At 44.4% G+C, this 21,487-nt stretch overlaps 1 protein-coding gene across 1 annotated transcript in view; it reads left to right on the top strand.

The window, feature by feature from the left end:
* Positions 1-12,000, top strand: part of LOC143984039 (protein lifeguard 2-like) — a 43,843-nt gene extending 31,843 nt beyond the window's left edge. The window contains exons 10-12 of the mRNA XM_077484314.1: positions 5,663-5,758; positions 9,122-9,175; positions 11,234-12,000. Of these exons, the coding sequence (XP_077340440.1) occupies positions 5,663-5,758; positions 9,122-9,175; positions 11,234-11,383 (300 nt within the window). The 3' untranslated portion in view covers positions 11,384-12,000. The remainder of the gene's footprint in view (positions 1-5,662; positions 5,759-9,121; positions 9,176-11,233) is intronic.
* Positions 12,001-21,487: the final 9,487 nt, after the last annotated feature.

Raw genomic sequence — 21,487 nt, forward strand, 5'->3', positions numbered from 1 at the left:
TTGCTGGCCTTTATACGGTCCTTAGGGCACTATTCCTCACACTGACACCAACAGTGGGGAATAATTTCTGCCACTGACACTGACGAAGAGTCATTATTTCTACCACTAGTACCAGTAATTGGGCACTATTCCTCCCACTGACACCAATGATGGAGCGCTATTACTCCCACTGACACCAATGGTGGGGCACTATTCCTCCCACTGACACCAATGATGGAGCGCTATTACTCCCACTGACACCAATAGTGGGGCACTATTACTCCCACTGACACCAATGATGGGGCACTATTCCTTTCACTGATACCAATGATGGGGCATGATTGCTTCCACTGACACCAGTGATGGGGCACTATTCCTCCGACTGACACCAATGATGGGGCACTACTTCTCCTCTTACTGACCTCCAACCTTGAGGCCATGTTTATTCTCACTGATGCTGGGCCTGGTACATTTTCTACCTCCGTTGACCACAGTCCAGCCCCCCTAAAGTCTGAAAGACAGTAAACTGGCCCTTTATTTGCAAGGTTTGGAGATCTCTGCAGTAGAAGAATCATGGAAAGTTGTAAGGCAGCAAAAATATCAATGAAGCCTTATTCCTGTAGTATAGAGAGGGGCCATCATGCTGGTCTCCTGATGACTTATTTTCTCCATAACCAAAGTTATTCAACTTTCACCTAAACAAATTTCTTTATCTACTAAAGACTGAGGCATAAGACATGGTTAGCTAGTAAGTCAGGTGAAAAGTCATATGGAAGTAGCTTCCTTTTTTTTACATCTTTCTACACTATCTATGACTAATAAATTACAGTGCATGATCAACCATAGAAAATCTTGAAAAGAGTCTCTATGTTCTGTCATCAATCCTGTTATAGAAAGAAAGGAAATGGAATTGATTTACTTTGCAAAAAGTACCCAATCACGTGCAAGGCAAATAAAAAAAAATGCATTTTTGCTTGCACATGATTGGATGATGGAAGTCAGCAGAGCTCGTCCTCATTTACTAAGCTCTGGAGCAACTGCACTTTGCAAAGAGCACAGTGTATTTGCCTTTAGTAAATCAGCTCTGCTGCTGTGTATGTGATGGGTAGTGGGCACAATTTGGAGTAAGTCAGTCATCCACCACCCAGTGCGACTGGAACACTGCCGCATGACACAACTAAAAAACACTCACTGCACTAACAGCCCTTTTTTAAACCCTCCAAATATGGTCTTTCTTAACCTTTTTTTACCTTAACCCCCCTGGCGGTATTCCCGAGTGTGGATCGGGGTGAGATTTCAGTACCATTAGCGGTAACCCCGAGCAACACACTCGGGATCGCATCGCTGGATCCTGGAAGAGGTTACTTACTTTGTCCCCAGGATCCCGCGATGTACTCCTGCTGTGTACGGCGGCCAGATTTCCGCATCACTGTGTGTGCCCTGGCTTCCGTTCCCTGCGAGCGCGGCAACGCAGGCAGGTGGAACCGGCAGCAAATTCAACCAGTATAAAACAAACACACCAATACATTGTAATCCTATTGGATTACATTACTAAATAAAATAAAATTGACCTTAGTTTGTCCCCAGTGCTTTATCCAGTGCCCTTTCCTGGAGTTTTACTGTACTTTCTGGAAGCTGCAGAGTGACCATGGCATCAAAAAAGCACGCCTCTACCTCAAAAACGCCATATGACCTGCTGGAAAACAGCGACAGAGATACAGAATCGCTTGCAGAATTGAGTGATAGCGATTCGTGGGGAAGTTCGTCATCAGGCACGGAAAGCAATTTCAGAGATGATCCTGTGACTGGTGCTCGATTGACTGCGGTACGGAGCACACAGCACCCCCAAGATTTCCATTTACTGGAGCACCTGGTATCAAAGTGGATGTGGAAGATGACAACCCATTGGCATACCTCCAACTCTTTTTGACCGATGAGGTTATAGAAAAAAACATTACGGAGACAAATCGGTACCAGGAACAACAAGCTGCTACGGATCAGAGGTTTGCAAGGAGCAGAAAGTGGGAACCAGTGACCAAAGAGGACTTCTGAAAGTTTCTGGGCCTCATAATTCTTAAGGGAGTGGTGGGGAAACTCCTGCAGAAGTGGTATTGGACAACCAACAAATTATTATCCACTCCTTTTTTTTGGCACCGTCATGTCAGAGTACACATTTTCTCTTATAATGAAATATTTGCACTTTCAAAATAATAAAGAATTTTGATGAGACCAGCACCAAAACTGAAAAAGATTTGGGAGGTATATCAAATTATTATAAAACATTTTTAGCAGATCTATGTACCAGATAGAGACATCAGTATCGACGAAAGTCTGATGGCCTACAAAGGAAGACTCAGCTGGATACAGTATATCACGTCTAAGCCCTTGTACACACGGTCGGACATTCTGACAACCAAATCCGTTGGATTTTGTCCGACGGATTTTGTTTGACGGATTTTGTCCGAAACTGTTGCATACACACGGTCAGACAAAGTTGTTGGAAAATCCGATCGTTCAGAACGTGATGACGTAATTTCGTTACGATAGGACTACGTTCAGGCTAGTAGCCAATAGCTTTGGTCTAGGAATTAGATCTGAGCATGCGTGGCACTTTGTCCGATCGGAATTCTCTACACACAATCGGACAAAGTCTGATCGGATCATGTTGTCGGAAAATTTTATAGCCCAGCTGGAAAACTTGGTCTGTCGGATACTCAGAGGGAAACAGTCCGATGGAGCCCACACACGGTCAGATTATCCGACAACAAGGTCCTATCGGACATTGTCCATCAGAATATCCGACCGTGTGTACAAGGGCTAAGAGAGCATGATTTGGCATGAAATCATTCATGCTCTGTGAATCCAGCACTGGTTACATATGGATTTTAATCCTTTACACCGGGAAAGAAACCAAATTCAACAAGAGATTCAGTAACTATGGAACAACAACCATTTCTGTTCTTACTTTCATTTAAGCCATTGCTGAATCAGGGCTACTGTGTAACCACAGATAATTTTTACACTTCTCCAGAACTCTGAGTTCCTTCTACAGCACAAGATGGATGCATATGGGGCCGTTAGCCCACGTACACACGGTCGGAGGTTTTGCCAACCAAATCCGTCGGATTTAGTCCGACGGATTGTGTCTGAAATTGTTGCATACACACGGTCGGGCCAAGTTGGTGAAAAATCCGATCTTTCAGAACGTGGTGACGTAATTTCGTTACGATGGGACTACATTCAGGCTAGTAGCCAATAGCTTTGATGTAGGAATTTGATCTGAGCATGCGTGGCACTTGGTCCGATGAAAATGCTCTACACATGATCGGATTAGGTCCGTCCGGCCCAGTTGGTCGGGAAATATTTCCAACATGTTGGAAAATTGGGTCGGACGGATGCATACCACACACAGTCGGATTATCTGACGACACGGTCCGATAAGACTCATTCCGACAGATTCTCCGACCGTGTGTACAAGGGCTTAGGCCGCGTACACACGCGCGGACTGTTCGCCCAACTTTGTCCGTCCAACAGTTTCAGCAAACAGTCCGCTCAAAATTAGCATGGACGGACATGCCCACACACGACGAACGAACAGTTTGCTGAAACCGTGCGCGATGACGTGAACAGCACGTACGACGGGACGAAAAATACGACGTCCTATACACTGCATTATAGCTTTCGGCGTGAAAATCCTTTCTGAGCATGCGCGCAACTTTGTTTGACGAACAAGCCTACACACGAGCGGGCTGTTCGCTGAAACAAGGTTTCAGCGGACAGTTTTTCGGAAATTCCGAAAAACCTTGTCCGTCCAACTGTCCGCTGAAACTGTCCGCTGAAAGCCCACACACGAGCGGACTGTCCGCCCAAACACTGTTCAGCGGACAAAGTTGGGCGAACAGTCCGCCCGTGTGTACGCGGCCTTAGAGCTAACTAGCGTGACATGCCACCAACCTTTGGCAATAAAAAGCTCAAGGCAGGAGAAATAGTTGCCTGGCAGAAAGGCAAAATGATGGCACTGAGATGGCGCGACAAAAAAAAGATGTGTGCCTAATGAGTACCATTCACAACACCTCTACTGTCATGGTACACACAAAAGGATCCAGCCATAAGAAAGCAACAAAAACAAAAATTACAAAAACATTTGCCGAACTTATATTTCTCAAGCACCAAACACCAACGCCTGTAAATAGATCTGGACGTCGTGCTGCTGGCGTTGTGTACCCAGAACGTCAGACTGGTTGTCACATTATGGACCACATTCCATCAACGGAAAAGAAGGCAGCACCCACAAGGGATGTGTGTGGTTTGCTGCTCTAAGCGTGACTACACTGGAAGGAAAATCAGAAAAGAAACCAGGTTGAGATGTCGGACTTTGTGCTGTGCTATGTTTTTCAATTTTCCATACCCGGGACGCTTACTGAAGCAATATGACTACTAATATTGCACCCTTGTTTAACCAAAAAAAGTCAGTGTTTTTGATTATATTATTTACTAAAATTTATTGAATAAAAAGTATTATTATTATTATTATTTGTTATTGTTTATAGTTTTTTATTATATTATAATTTATGATTTTGTGTTTCAATCTGTTTGGAAAGACTTAAGTGAGTTATTCCTAAGAATTACAGGCCTACAATATAAAACGCCAAATTTCCATGCAAAATACCGATTTCAGCATCTAAATGCCAGGTAGGTTAAGGAATCCCCCCGAAAAAAAATAATTATTCTCATGGAATTCCGGTTAAAAACAAATAAAACTACAACTCATGGTGTATTAGTGTGAGCAGAAAGTTGTAGGAAGTTTTTATATAAAAGCCTAAAAACTAAATGAATATAAATAACAGGAAACAAAAGGAAACAATACTCTAATATTAGTAGTCAGTGTAAAAGTGACCCCTTACATTGATGGTCAGTGGGAAAATGCCCCTTAGCATTGCTGGTCAGAGTAGGTGGGAAATCAATTTGCTGCTCAAGGAATCCCAGGCAACTTCTGGAGGACCCCTTAGGTACCATGGAACCCCGGTTAAGAAAGGCCGCCCTAAAAACATGAACAAGTACACTGCATGTAGGTTCAGCTAACATTTCCCTTTGCTCGGCACTCACATGCGCCTTCTCTACATTAGTCATCACAGTAAATAAAGTATGTGCCATGGACAGCACTCCGTGTCATTTAGTCAAAGTGCAGAGCTTTACTATATAGCTTTTCCCTAGGACCACTTGTCACCACACGGTAAGGGGTGGCCACAACTACCCCTTACATCTAAGGGGGTAGCTGTGGCCCAAAAGGGAAAGTTCCAATTGTTTGCATCCCCCCCCCCCCCCACTGCCACATTTGGCACATCTTGGAACGGTGCTCAGAGGTGGGTAGGGGGCAGAGACAAGGGGTGACTGTGAAGAGGGGAGTTCCTGCACCTATTTTCTGGCAAAAAAAGCCCTGGGATTTGGTTATGTGATTTGTAATGGCACAAGACCACACACAGGGGAAAGCATAGGGACACATAATTGTAGCCATGGGGCTCTCTGCAGTAACAATAAAACATTACAGAGTAGTAAAGGGATGGTGACCTGCCTAGGCTCTCCTGTAGCAGGGGCCCAATCCCAGTTGAAACTGCTTTAACCCCGACTCCTACACCAGAGGTTGTAGAATGAGGATTGATATATATTTCTTCTGCTTTTATAGGTGGATTTCACTTCCTGTCATGGTGTACTCTTTGTGCTCGTTATGGTTCTTTTCTTTAGCGGCCTCTTCCTTGTCATCCTAATCCCCTTTCAATATGTAAGTATTCATGTTAATTGACATTTTAGGACCATGCTGCCATATACTGTATAACACACTACAGACAGACCTGCTGTCAGCCAAGGTCCTGGCAGGGACTAGGGAAGATCTGCATTAACAGTGTTTGGAGAATGTGGGAGGCTTCCACAGGCCCTGCCAGGACCTCGGATAACGCCTGAGATCTAGGGAGGGGATCATGGGGAAACTCTGTAGCGTCAAAACACTTCGCTATATTTAACCTCTTGACCACTGGAAGATTTACCCCACTTTGTGACCAGGGCACTTTTTGCGATACGGCACTGCGCTACTTTAACTGACAATTGCAAGGTCATGCGACACTGTACCCAAATAAAATTTATATTTATTCCCACAAATAGAGATTTTTTTTGGTGGTATTTGATCACCATTGCGTTTTTTATTATTTTGCGCTATAAACAAAAAAAGATTGACACTCTAAAAAAAAAACTATATTTTTTACTTTCTGCTATTAAAAAATCCAACAGAAAAAATTGAAAAAAAACTAATTTCTTAATAAATTTAGGCCAATATGTATTCTGCTACATGTTTGATAAATAAAATCCCAATAAGCGTATATTGATTGGTTTACACGAACGTTATCGCGTCTACAAACTATGGGACATATTTATGGAATTTTTATTTATTTGATACTATTAATGGCAGCGATCAGCGACTTATAGCGGTACTGTGATATTGCGGTGGCCAATCAGGCACTAACTGACCCTTTTGACATTTTGTGGGAAGCAGTGACACTAATACAGTGATCAGTGCTAAAAATATGCACTGTCAAGTATGATTTTTGTGGGATACAGTTGGTGAACGTGGTATGTGATTTGGTATTGATTGGAGGGCTGCACAAGGGTCTGGGGGGACATATGTTCTATATTATATGTGTTGAAAAACTGTTAATAAATAAAAATTTACAAAAAAATATATATATATATATATATATATATATATATATATATATATGTATATGTGTATCACTGTATTAATGACATTGGCTGGGAAGAGGTTAAACATCTAGGGCGATCAAAGGTTTAATTGTGTGCCTGACCAGTGTTTTTGTGTGCTGCTTTCATTAAGGGAAGAGATTGATTCTACTCCCTGCTTTGCCGAGACACAGAATACTTCCCCCCTGTCAGAACTGAGATACCTTGTTTACATATCTGGGTTACGTTCTCTGGGGTTTATTTAGGAAAGGCAAATCCACTTTGCACTACAAGTGCACTTGGAAGTAGAGTCACTGTAGATCCGAGGGGGACATTCAAGGAAAATAAAAAAACATAATTTGTGCTTGTACATGATTGGATGATAAAATCAACAGAGCTCCCCTTCATTTCAGATCTTCCCCTCAGATCTACAGCGACTGCACTTGCAGTGCACTTGTAGTGCAGAGTGGATTTGCCTTTAGTAAATCAACCCCTCTGTGTTTTACTGACAATCGATGGGCGCCAGAGGACATCGAGTGCCCGGCACGCCCACAGATCTGCTTCTGCTGTGAACTATCACAGCAGAAGCGGTCTGCTGGCAGCACACATGCGCCCCCTGCAGGCGGAAGTGCAGGACCACATTCATTTATACATGATCCTGCACACAGCTGCCACCCTGTAGTAGAGCTGCACAATTAATCGTCAAGAATCGTTATCACGATCTTGACTAAAGTGTTTCACAATTCTTTCTATGCAAAGAATTCTCTCTGCTCTTCTGAAGCCACAGCCCTCAAAAGAAAGGAAGAGAAAAACTGGGCAGTCTGCCAAAAATCAAAACATTCTTTATCAGTTGAACTCAAAGAGGGATTCCACCAAAAAAAAAAATATTAAAAGCCAGCAGCTATAAATACTACAGCTGCTGACTTTTAATAAATGGACACTCACCTGTCCCGGGTTCCAGCGATGCCGGCAGCCGAGGCCGATCGATCGCTCGGCTCTCGGCTGCTGCAGTCACCATTCTAGTTGAGGGAATCAGGAAGTGAAGTGAATCGGCTTCACTTCCCGGTTCCCTACTGCGCATGCGCGAGCCGTGCCGCGCAATAGGAAATCTCCGCGCTGTCACTGGGACCCGTGTGTGTCCCAGCAGACAGCGCGGCAGGGCAGGAAATGGCGTAGACTCCCACGGGAGTCTATGCCTGGAAGTGGGTGAAAATACCTGTCTTTGACAGGTATCTCCACCCCCCTCCCCCCTGAAAGGTGTCAATTGTGACACCGGAGGGGGGGAGGGTTCCGATCAGCGGAAGTTCCACTTTAGGGTGGAATCCCGCTTTAAGTATAAACATTGTAACAAATTGTCAATGGAATAGACTATGTATGTAAGTGAAAAAAGTTTAACCACTTAAACACTAAGTGACGGTTCACACTAGTGCGATGCGAGAACCCTGCGAATCAACTGCAGGTTCCCGCATCGCACTTGACACGCACGGCAGTTCACACTGCCATATGCGATCTGATGGGGAGTGTCATTATATGTTAATGACACTCCCATTTCAGCTCACATATCGCACTGCGAACTGACAGTTCGGACATGAATCGGATCGCATATGTGTGAACACACATTCGATCCGATTCTGGTCCGAACAGAAAAAAGGGTCCTGTGCGTGTTTGGACCGAATGCGGTACGATATCAGCCATACTATCTGTATGGCTGACATCGCACCCGCACAGACATCGCATGTAATGTGAACAGCCGTGCGCTGCGGATTACATGCGATGTCTGGCATCGCGCTAGTGTGAACTGCCACTAAACCTTTTTCTGGCATCTGTTGGTTTCAAGTTAATATTTTTTTTTTTTTGCTCGAAAATTACTTAGAACCCCCAAACATTGTATATATTTTTTAGTAGACACCCTATAGAATAAAATGGTGGTTGTTGCAATATTTTATATCACACTATATTTGCGCAGCAGCCTTTCAAATGCAATTTTTTTTTTAAAAAAATGACTTTAATGAATTTAAAAAAAAAACGAACCAGTAAAGTTAACCCATTTTATTTGTATAATGTGAAATATTTTACGTCGTGAGAATCGTGATTTTTTTATTCTAAGCAAAAAATTTGTGATTCTCATTTGGGCCAGAATCGTGCAGTTCTACCCTGTAGCAGTAAAAGGGCCAGGTGGTCAGCAAGTGGGTAACAAACTAAAAAGGAACAAGTAAGAGAAGACATTGTTAGGGTATACATACACTTTAATCTTGCCACTCTAGGCCATGGACTAGTCTTTCCACAAATGCACCCTTAGTGTACTGTATCTGTAACCAAACAACCATAACCGACGATTAGCAGTAAAGAATAGATCATAACATTATATTTAAAAAAAACAATAACTGAGTGTTTTCTTGACTTTCCCCTCCAGGTGCCATGGCTTCATGCAGTCTATGCAGCACTGGGAGCCATTGTTTTTACTTTGGTAAGTGCAAGTGCTTTTTCTGTATTGTACACATGCAGACATTTCTTACATACAGGATGATAGGTGACTAAAAAATGAAAGGCTAAGTTCACCTTTAAGTACAAAATAATAAATGTACATATTTTTGCAAGTAAAAAAAGCCATCTGCAGTGGTGGTGGAAGGTAGTTTATGCATTCACGGAACATTGTGAATGAATGGCAGGGCTCTGTGGACAGAGCCCCACACAGGCACACTGATTTTAACTGTGACAGCAGCTGTGGAGGGAGGAACCCCCACCCACTGTCACCAATGGGGACCTCAGGGGGCGAGGGTGTTTGGTCCTTAAGGGGTTGAAATGGTTCACGTTTTTTCACCTGTGAAAAAACATCCGACAATACCGGCCCCCCAGCCCCCCGTCTTACTTACCTGAGCCCGTTCACCTGCTGCGCGCGCCCCCGATCTCCTCTTTGCCGCTCAGTCTGGCCATTGATTGGTTAGAGTGGATGGATTGAAAACAGCGGTCATTGGCTCGCGCTGCTGTCAATCACATCCAATGACACGGCGCGCCGGGGGGTGGGGCCGAGTGATACAGTGAGCGGCTATAGGCCGGGAGTGCGCCCGCAAGAACTAACCACCATGCGAAAGAGCTCGCATGAAGGTGCTTAGTTCTTGAGGGGAGGAGCCGAGACAGCCGCCGAGGGCACTTTACCGTCATTGTAGCAGTTCTATTCGGCTGCTAGTGGGGCGCATATAACCCAGCTAGCTGCCGAGGAAGAGGTTAAATGCGCCCGTGAAGCGCCGCTGCCAAATTGCATTGCATGCGCTTCGTCAGTGGTGCCAATTCATATCAATGGGCAAGAGTGGTGGAGAAGCAGTATACACCACTCCAAAGGTGCTGCTTGCAGGACATTTTTTTAACATCCTGCCAGCACATCGCCTCAGTGTGAAAGCACTCTGTCTTTTTCATAGACTGCAGGGGAGCCGTTTTGCAGGCACTTTACAGGCCCAAAAGCGCCTGAAAAAACGCCCAAGTGGGAAAGGTGTCTGTTAGATTTTATGAGATGAAAGGAAAAAAAAGGGAAAAAAAAAAATCGGCCTAACATATCGGCCCAAAAATATCAGCATCATATATCAGCCATCTGCCGCCGTGATTTCTAAATATCAGCATCGGCCAGAGAAAAACCCATATCGGTCGACCTCTAATCTTGGTGTCCCTTGTCAATTTTACATTGTATTTTTTAAAATGTAACTGCCTAATCCCAAACTGTCATTTTAAGTAAAACACATACCCAAGTATTATTCTCTACAATGTTTTTTATTGTGCATTAAAAAAAGAAAACATATAAAATTAGACATGCTATCTGCCAAAAGAACTTAACCGAAAAGTGCATTCTATGCCAGTGTTTCTCAACTCCAGTCCTCAAGGCGCCCCAACAGGTCATGTTTTCAGGCTTTCCATTATTTTGCACAGGTGATTTGATCAGGTTCACTGCCTTAGTAATTACCACAGCAATTTCATCTGAGGGAAATCCTGAAAACATGACCTGTTGGGGCGCCTTGAGGACTGGAGTTGAGAAACACTGATCTATGCATCCAAAAATATAGAAAATATACCAAATAAAATCATTGTTCAACCAAAAAATAATGTCAAAGCAATAACTCCAAGGCCAATAATAAATAACACGTTATCTCCTCTGATTCTGAAACTGTGTCTGGTTGACGAACTTCCGTTCGGAAATGAACCGAAAATCGCTAAATGAAAAGCACGAATCAACACTCACTAAACTTCTACTAACACAAAATTAGCAGAAGGAGACCAAAGGGTGGTGCTAAAGAGATGAAAAACAACGTAGTACGGCACTACATTTGTATTTGTTGGCCAACAATTGTGTGGCGTGTGTATGCAAGACAAGTTTGGGCCAACGCCCTTTGGACAATATTCCACGGTTTTGTTGGCCAACATGCGAGGCTTAGCATGCGATACCATCACATTGGCCCCAATCGTGTCCTCACACTAGGCACTGAGATGATATACAGTTTCTGGTTTGCTTATTATAATTTTTGTTTCCTTTCAACAGTTCTTGGCATTTGACACCCAGATATTGATGGGCAGCCGGCGGTTCACACTCAGCCCTGAGGAGTACATCTTTGGAGCCCTCAACATCTATCTGGATATCATATACATCTTCTCATTTTTTCTCCAGCTGTTTGGCACAACCCAAGACTGAAGATATTCATTAAATGATTGCACACATACAATACCTGTGTAACATCCCTGTAATCCAAGAACTCATTCATTCTGTCTTCCATATTTATTTATTACCAACTGGCATCTTTACAGATTCAGACACTAAATGCCACTTATGCCAGGGCATACACATTACTACCAACAGGCCATTTCCACTGAATATCCAAATAACATTATCATGGCTTAATGTGATCTGAACCTTAATCATACAAGGCTATAAAAATCAATTCACTGACACTTATTGCGTATAGTAGACACAATCAGGCAGATGTGTACTGCTAAATTATAAATGCACGTGGAAAATTCTAACAGCATTTTATTGAATTAATATGACTTGTAGCAGTGTGAAGCTGCTTAGTTTACATATATTGTACTGAATGTTGCTTTACAGCTGAAGTGTTGAATTATTTAGTTATATAGACATGTATTTTTACATCATCTTCATTAGAATTGATTATTCCACCAGCACGACAACACATCTGACATGAGATTCTGAGTGTTGTGCATGATGACTATTTTTGTAACTCATCTGAACCTAGTTAACATAAGATTAAAGCTGATATACGGATTGGTACAGTAAAGATTATTTTCTTCTGAGCTGGCATTATGTTCCTTTTGTCCGGTAGTTCTTCGGAATACATTACGGTATATGTGTAAGAAATCTCATTTATTCTAGCATGCAAATCTCATTTATTACTCTTCAAAAATTGCCTATCATACATCCCAATAACCAGTGTTGGGACAAGGTCATCCGGCGCCCAGGGCGAAGATGGCAAACTGCACCCCCCCCCCCCCCCACCACCAACTTCAAGGTGGAGGGGGCGAGGTTAATAGCAGAGCAAAGGGCTCCATTCACACCATTGTAGATGTGCTTATATGCGCTTATAGGATAGTCCATTCATTTCAATGGGGTGCCCTACGCATGAAGAATGCACAAAAGAACCTTTTTAAAAATCACACTGCAATAAAACGCATGGCAATTTCTTATCGTGTTTTGCCACAGACAAATGAGCACAAAAGCAAGGCATGTTATGTGCCATTAAGAATTAACGTCACTTTTATTTTTATTTTATTTTGCAGAAGAAAAAAAAAAAGAATGCACACCTGTGAAAGGGCTGTGTGTGTTTGTGTATGCATGCAATTTTGCACACATTCACACATTTTGCACACATTGTGGGATGTGCGCAATTTTGCACACATTCCTGCAATGCATCAATGTCTACCTAGGGAAGAGTTCCAAATCTTGCTCTAATAAAACATTAAAGTAGGCCAATCATGTGTACTTTTGATATGAGCATGCGTGGCACTTTGTCCGATCGGAATTCTCTACAATCGGATCATGTTGTCGGAAAATTTTATAGCCAAGCTGGAAAACTTGGTCCGTTGGATATTCCGACGGAAACAGTCCGATGGAGCCCACATACGGTCGGATTATCCAACAACATGGTCCGATCGGACATTTTCCATCGGAATGTCCGACCGTGTGTACAAGGGCTTAGAGTCCCCCTTTACATTAGGTGTCCCAATCAGAGTTCACTTTACATCAGTGTACCTGTCAGAGTCCCCCTTTAAAGCAGGTGTCCCAATCAAAGTTCTCCTTTACAGCAGGTGTCGCACTCAATGTTCCCCTTTACAGCAGGTGCCGCAATCAATGTTCCCCGTTACAGCAATTGTCCTCATCAGAGTCCCCCTTTACATCAGGTGTCCTCATCAGAGTCCCCCTTTACATCAGGTGTCCCCATCAGAGTCCCCCTTTACATCAGATGTCCCAGTCAGAGTCCCCCTTTATATCACGTGTCCCAATGAGAGTCCCCCTTTACATCAGTGTACCAATTAAAGTCCCTCTTTTAATAAGCGCCACATGATTTGGACACTCCTATTGCCAGCAATTGCCGCCGATTTGGCATGCAATTTGGCATGTCAAATCGCATCAATGTGAACCAGGGCTAAGTGACACTTTAACTTGTTTAGCCCAGCACTTTGAATATTTGTGTTTACTACCATGTTTAACAGTAAATAATTAGAGTAATGTAAAGACCCATACACACGATCTGACTTTTTGACAACAAACTTGCAAATTAGCTGTTTTGAGGCAACATCCGTCCGTGTGTACGCTCCGTCGGACACACTTTTTTCGGTTTTCATCAGACTTTTGTTGGCTGTGCGAACGGACAAAGTTTTTGACAACATAAGTCTGATGGAGCAAAGTCTGATAATGTGTACACAAAACCATCAGACTTTTGTACAAAGTACAAACACGCATGCTCAGAACCAATGCAAAAGATCAGACAGCAATACAGAAGTTGACCAAAGGCGGCGCTGGAGTAATTAAACGTCCTCTTTTGAAGCGTCCCCAGTACGTTGAAATGTCACTATGTTTGTGTTTGTTGCCTAAAAAGTCAGATCGTGTGTATGCAATACAAACTTACGGCCAACGCCCTTTGTACAAAAATCCAAGGGAAAGTTTGTACAAAGTCCGTTCGTGTGTATGGGGCCTTAGTGGGTGGACAACTGCAGAAACAATCCTCCATGAAGGGATAGACAATAGACATACCTACCACTTTTTGAGATAGGAACGAGGGACACCTATTAGCAAAAGTATGTAGTCATAGGACACACCCCCTGCCACGCGCCCTTAGGCTCCATGCACACTGAAGCTGATAAACTGCAGTTTATTGGAGTTTGGGCGTTTTTTGTAAAAGCCCATAAACTCCACTCTATGTTAGCCTATGTGTCCATGCACACATGTACGTTTTTCAGCTTTAATGAGCAGTGGAGTTTATGGGCTTTTTTCTGAACGCCAGAAATTCGCGTTCAAAGTGCCGTTTTTCAGCGGCAAAAAACGTCTAACGCTCATTAACGCTCATTAACGCTCGTTCATTCGTTTTCGGCATTCTATTTTTCAATGCATTGTGGGATTTTTGGAGTGTCCTCTGTGTATTTTTATAAAAAACGCCCATTAACGCTAACGCTGTAAAACGCTCATTAACGCTAGTATAAAACGCTGTTAAAAGCAGGTTTTTCAACCAGCGTTTTCTGCCAGCAATCTGGCGTCCAGAAATAGCTTTTTTGAGCTTCAGTGTGCATGGAGCCTTAATGAAGAATTATACAAAAACAATTATTAGTTAAACCCACAAGGGCTTTTTTTAACACTTCTTTTCCTTTATATTGGCTTTTGAGATGTACAAATGTAACAATGTACAAACTGGATGAACGTTTTAGCCCTAGGAAACACTTTTTGATAGATGAATAGTGCATTTTATTTACAGGTACTGTATATGCATCAGACCAAAATGAGGGACAAATGAGGAGGAATGAGGGACATTGTTCCAACTCAGGGACAGTTAGGAGCTGTTTCATCAGATTTGGCAACCCGTCAGGATGTGTAACGGAAGTAGCATTTCCTCGCCACCATCTTGCTACACCCTCCACAGTAACGATACACTGAGAAGAAGGCAAGCGGACATCTTCTTACACCCATCTGAGTTTTGCATTTTATGCTTATTTTTAACAGTAAAGTGAGTTTATATAGTGAAATACAGTACTAAGAACTCTGTCTGATTGGTTAGATGTTGAATTTTAAATGCAGCGGCAAGCCTGCTCACGTCACAGGTTTGTTAATCCAACAGAAGTTTGCTGCTTTTAAAATTCAACATCTAAACATTCATACGGAGTTCTTAGTACTGTATTTCACTATAGAAAGTCACTTTACTGTTAAAAATAAGTGTAAAATGCAAAACTCCGGTGGGTGTAAAAAGATGTCTGCTTTCCCCCTTCTCAGTGTATCCTTATTATGGAGGAGTGCGGGGTGTAGCAAAATGGCAGCGACAGAACGTCACTTGAATTATACATTTTGACAGGTCGCCTAATCTGATGAAACACTGGTGTTCCGTCAGAAATGGTGACCCGTCAGATTTTTTAGCAGAAGCTCCATCGCCGCCAACTTGCTACACCCCCACACTGCTCCACAGTAATGATACACCGAGAAGGGGACAAGCGGACATGTTGTTACATATATTGTAATTAAACATGTAAACAGTCTGATGGATTTAAAAATACTGTAAAAATAACTGAAATGCAAAACTCTGGTGGATGTAACAAGATGTCCGCTTGCCCCCTTCTCGGTGTATCGTTACTGTGGAGGAGTGCGGGGTGTAGTAAGATGGTGACAAGGAAACGTCACTTTCATTACCAATTCTGATGGGTTGCTGTTTCGACAGATTCGACCACCCGTCAGAATGTGTAACAAGTAAGGGGAAAGCATCTTACATCCTCCGGAGTTTTGAATTTTACACTTGTTTTTAAAAGTAAACTGAGTTTATATAGTGAAATACAGTAGTTAGAACCCCGTCTGACTGGTTAGATGTTGAATTTTAAAAGCAGCAGCAAGCCTGTTCACCTCACAGGTTTGCTTTTAAAATGAAACATCTAAACATTTAGCTGGAGTTCTGTAGTACTGCATTTCACTTTATATTTTCACTTTACTGTTAAAATTAAGTGTAAAATGCAAAACTCCGGTGGGTGTAACAAGATGTCACCTTCCCCCTTCTCAGTGAACCGTTACTGTGGAGGAGTGCGGGGTGTAGCAAGATGGCGACGGCGAAACGTCACTTCCGTTACACATTCTGACAGGTCGCCTAATCTGATGAACCATCGGCTAATCTGACAGAAGACCGCTGTAGTGTCACATTTTGCTGCCTATCACAGGATGCTGCGGAAGTGACGTTTCCGCCAGAAATTGCGTACTGCGCATGCGCGATGCGTTCCAAACACTCGCGCCGTGCGTTCCAACATAGTTTCGGCAATACAGTTCAGCAAAATCATCACATAATGTTACGGAAGTGATGTTACACACAACACAAACACTGGGCCGTTCGTTACAACACTAATACTTCCCTTGTTACCTAGTAGGTTTTGCATTGCTGGGACTTGTAGTGCCTATCCTGAGCTACATGCTTCAATGTTCAGTGTCCTCATCCCTATCCCCCTGCTTCAATGTTCAGTGTCCTCATTCCTATCCGCGAGCTTCAATGTTCAGTGTCCTCATCCTTATCCCCGAGCTTCAATGTTCAGTGTCCTCATCCCTATCCCCCTGCTTCAATGTTCTGTGTCCTCATCCTTATCCCCGAGCTTCAATGTTCAGTGTCCTCATCCTTATCCCCGAGCTTCAATGTTCAGTGTCCTCATCCCTATCCGCGAGCTTCAATGTTCAGTGTCCTCATCCCTATCCCCGAGCTTCAATGTTCAGTGTCCTCATCCCTATCCGCGAGCTTCAATGTTCAGTGTCCTCATCCTTATCCCCGTGCTTCAATGTTCAGTGTCCTCATCCTTATCCCTGTGCTTCAATGTTCAGTGTCCTCATCCCTATCCCCATGCTTCAATGTTCAGTGTCCTCATCCTTATCCCCGAGCTTCAATGTTCAGTGTCCTCATCCCTATCCGCGAGCTTCAATGTTCAGTGTCCTCATCCTTATCCCCGAGCTTCAATGTTCAGTGTCCTCATCCCTATCCCCGAGCTTCAATGTTCAGTGTCCTCATCCCTATCCCCCTGCTTCAATGTTCAGTGTCCTCATCCTTATCCCTGTGCTTCAATGTTCAGTGTCCTCATCCTTATCCCCGAGCTTCAATGTTCAGTGTCCTCATCCCTATCCCCATGCTTCAATGTTCAGTGTCCTCATCCTTATCCCCGAGCTTCAATGTTCAGTGTCCTCATCCCTATCCGCGAGCTTCAATGTTCAGTGTCCTCATCCTTATCCCCGAGCTTCAATGTTCAGTGTCCTCATCCCTATCCCCATGCTTCAATGTTCAGTGTCCTCATCCTTATCCCTGTGCTTCAATGTTCAGTGCCCTCATCCCTATCCCCCTGCTTCAATGTTCAGTGTCCTCATCCTTATCCCCGTGCTTCAATGTTCAGTGTCCTCATCCCTATCCCCATGCTTCAATGTTCAGTGTCCTCATCCTTGTCCCTGAGCTTCAATGTTCAGTGTCCTCATCCCTATCCGCAAGCTTCAATGTTCAGTGTCCTCATCCCTATCCCCCTGCTTCAATGTTCAGTGTCCTCATCCTTATCCCTGTGCTTCAATGTTCAGTGTCCTCATCCTTATCCCCGAGCTTCAATGTTCAGTGTCCTCATCCCTATCCCCCTGCTTCAATGTTCTGTGTCCTCATCCTTATCCCCGAGCTTCAATGTTCAGTGTCCTCATCCTTATCCCCGAGCTTCAATGTTCAGTGTCCTCATCCCTATCCGCGAGCTTCAATGTTCAGTGTCCTCATCCCTATCCCCAAGCTTCAATGTTCAGTGTCCTCATCCCTATCCCCCTGCTTCAATGTTCAGTGTCCTCATTCCTATCCGCGAGCTTCAATGTTCAGTGTCCTCATCCTTATCCCTGTGCTTCAATGTTCAGTGCCCTCATCCCTATCCCCCTGCTTCAATGTTCAGTGTCCTCATCCTTATCCCCGAGCTTCAATGTTCAGTGTCCTCATCCCTATCCCCATGCTTCAATGTTCAGTGTCCTCATCCTTGTCCCTGAGCTTCAATGTTCAGTGTCCTCATCCCTATCCGCAAGCTTCAATGTTCAGTGTCCTCATCCCTATCCCCCTGCTTCAATGTTCAGTGTCCTCATCCTTATCCCTGTGCTTCAATGTTCAGTGTCCTCATCCTTATCCCCGAGCTTCAATGTTCAGTGTCCTCATCCCTATCCCCCTGCTTCAATGTTCTGTGTCCTCATCCTTATCCCCGAGCTTCAATGTTCAGTGTCCTCATCCTTATCCCCGAGCTTCAATGTTCAGTGTCCTCATCCCTATCCGCGAGCTTCAATGTTCAGTGTCCTCATCCCTATCCCCAAGCTTCAATGTTCAGTGTCCTCATCCCTATCCCCCTGCTTCAATGTTCAGTGTCCTCATTCCTATCCGCGAGCTTCAATGTTCAGTGTCCTCATCCTTATCCCCGAGCTTCAATGTTCAGTGTCCTCATCCCTATCCCCCTGCTTCAATGTTCTGTGTCCTCATCCTTATCCCCGAGCTTCAATGTTCAGTGTCCTCATCCTTATCCCCGAGCTTCAATGTTCAGTGTCCTCATCCCTATCCGCGAGCTTCAATGTTCAGTGTCCTCATCCCTATCCCCGAGCTTCAATGTTCAGTGTCCTCATCCCTATCCCCCTGCTTCAATGTTCAGTGTCCTCATCCTTATCCCCATGCTTCAATGTTCAGTGTCCTCATCCTTATCCCTGTGCTTCAATGTTCAGTGTCCTCATCCCTATCCCCATGCTTCAATGTTCAGTGTCCTCATCCTTATCCCCGAGCTTCAATGTTCAGTGTCCTCATCCCTATCCGCGAGCTTCAATGTTCAGTGTCCTCATCCTTATCCCCGAGCTTCAATGTTCAGTGTCCTCATCCCTATCCCCGAGCTTCAATGTTCAGTGTCCTCATCCCTATCCCCCTGCTTCAATGTTCAGTGTCCTCATCCTTATCCCTGTGCTTCAATGTTCAGTGTCCTCATCCTTATCCCCGAGCTTCAATGTTCAGTGTCCTCATCCCTATCCCCATGCTTCAATGTTCAGTGTCCTCATCCTTATCCCCGAGCTTCAATGTTCAGTGTCCTCATCCCTATCCGCGAGCTTCAATGTTCAGTGTCCTCATCCTTATCCCCGAGCTTCAATGTTCAGTGTCCTCATCCCTATCCCCATGCTTCAATGTTCAGTGTCCTCATCCTTATCCCTGTGCTTCAATGTTCAGTGCCCTCATCCCTATCCCCCTGCTTCAATGTTCAGTGTCCTCATCCTTATCCCCGTGCTTCAATGTTCAGTGTCCTCATCCTTGTCCCTGAGCTTCAATGTTCAGTGTCCTCATCCCTATCCGCGAGCTTCAATGTTCAGTGTCCTCATCCCTATCCCCCTGCTTCAATGTTCAGTGTCCTCATCCTTATCCCTGTGCTTCAATGTTCAGTGTCCTCATCCTTATCCCCGTGCTTCAATGTTCAGTGTCCTCATCCCTATCCCCCTGCTTCAATGTTCAGTGTCCTCATCCTTATCCCCGAGCTTCAATGTTCAGTGTCCTCATCCTTATCCCTGTGCTTCAATGTTCAGTGCCCTCATCCCTATCCCCCTGCTTCAATGTTCAGTGTCCTCATCCTTATCCCCGTGCTTCAATGTTCAGTGTCCTCATCCTTGTCCCTGAGCTTCAATGTTCAGTGTCCTCATCCCTATCCGCGAGCTTCAATGTTCAGTGTCCTCATCCCTATCCCCCTGCTTCAATGTTCAGTGTCCTCATCCTTATCCCCATGCTTCAATGTTCAGTGTCCTCATCCTTATCCCTGAGCTTCAATGTTCAGTGTCCTCATCCCTATCCCCTGCTTCAATGTTCTGTGTCCTCATCCTTATCCCCGAGCTTCAATGTTCAGTGTCCTCATCCTTATCCCCGAGCTTCAATGTTCAGTGTCCTCATCCCTATCCGCGAGCTTCAATGTTCAGTGTCCTCATCCCTATCCCCAAGCTTCAATGTTCAGTGTCCTCATCCCTATCCCCATGCTTCAATGTTCAGTGTCCTCATCCTTATCCCCGAGCTTCAATGTTCAGTGTCCTCATCCCTATCCGCGAGCTTCAATGTTCAGTGTCCTCATCCTTATCCCCGAGCTTCAATGTTCAGTGTCCTCATCCCTATCCCCGAGCTTCAATGTTCAGTGTCCTCATCCCTATCCCCCTGCTTCAATGTTTAGTGTCCTCATCCTTATCCCTGTGCTTCAATGTTCAGTGTCCTCATCCTTATCCCCGAGCTTCAATGTTCAGTGTCCTCATCCCTATCCCCATGCTTCAATGTTCAGTGTCCTCATACTTATCCGCGAGCTTCAATGTTCAGTGTCCTCACCTTATCCCCGAGCTTCAATGTTCAGTGTCCTCATCCCTATCCCCATGCTTCAATGTTCAGTGTCCTCATCCTTATCCCTGTGCTTCAATGTTCAGTGCCCTCATCCCTATCCCCCTGCTTCAATGTTCAGTGTCCTCATCCTTATCCCCGTGCTTCAATGTTCAGTGTCCTCATCCTTGTCCCTGAGCTTCAATGTTCAGTGTCCTCATCCCTATCCGCGAGCTTCAATGTTCAGTGTCCTCATCCCTATCCCTGAGCTTCAATGTTCAGTGTCCTCATCCCTATCCCCCTGCTTCAATGTTCAGTGTCCTCATCCTTATCCCCATGCTTCAATGTTCAGTGTCCTCATCCTTATCCCTGTGCTTCAATGTTCAGTGTCCTCATCCCTATCCCCATGCTTCAATGTTCAGTGTCCTCATCCTTGTCCCGAGCTTCAATGTTCAGTGTCCTCATCCCTATCCCCATGCTTCAATGTTCAGTGTCCTCATCCTTATCCCCGAGCTTCAATGTTCAGTGTCCTCATCCCTATCCCCATGCTTCAATGTTCAGTGTCCTCATCCTTATCCCCGAGCTTCAATGTTCAGTGTCCTCATCCCTATCCCCGAGCTTCAATGTTCAGTGTCCTCATCCCTATCCCCGAGCTTCAATGTTCAGTGTCCTCATCCCTATCCCCGAGCTTCAATGTTCAGTGTCCTCATCCCTATCCCCGAGCTTCAATGTTCAGTGTCCTCATCCCTATCCCCCTGCTTCAATGTTCAGTGTCCTCATCCTGATCCCCATGCTTCAATGTTCAGTGTCCTCATCGAAGCAGGGGGATAAGGATGAGGACACTGAACATTGAAGCACAGAGATAACGATGAGGACACTGAACATTGAAGCTCGGGGATAAGGATGAGGACACTGAACATTGAAGCTCAGGGATAAGGATGAGGACACTGAACATTGAAGCTCGCGGATAGGGATGAGGACACTGAACATTGAAGCTCGGGGATGAGGATGAGGACACTGAACATTGAAGCTCGGGGATAAGGATGAGGACACTGAACATTGAAGCATGGGGATAGGGATGAGGACACTGAACATTGAAGCTCGGGGATAAGGATGAGGACACTGAACATTGAAGCACAGGGATAAGGATGAGGACACTGAACATTGAAGCAGGGGGATAGGGATGAGGACACTGAAAATTGAAGCTCGGGGATAGTCACTTCCGCAGCATCCTG

Source organism: Lithobates pipiens, unplaced genomic scaffold, assembly GCF_037356315.1.
Source record: "Lithobates pipiens isolate NorthernLeopardFrog02 unplaced genomic scaffold, aLitPip1_a1.2 Scaffold_16, whole genome shotgun sequence".
NCBI lineage: Eukaryota > Metazoa > Chordata > Amphibia > Anura > Ranidae > Lithobates > Lithobates pipiens.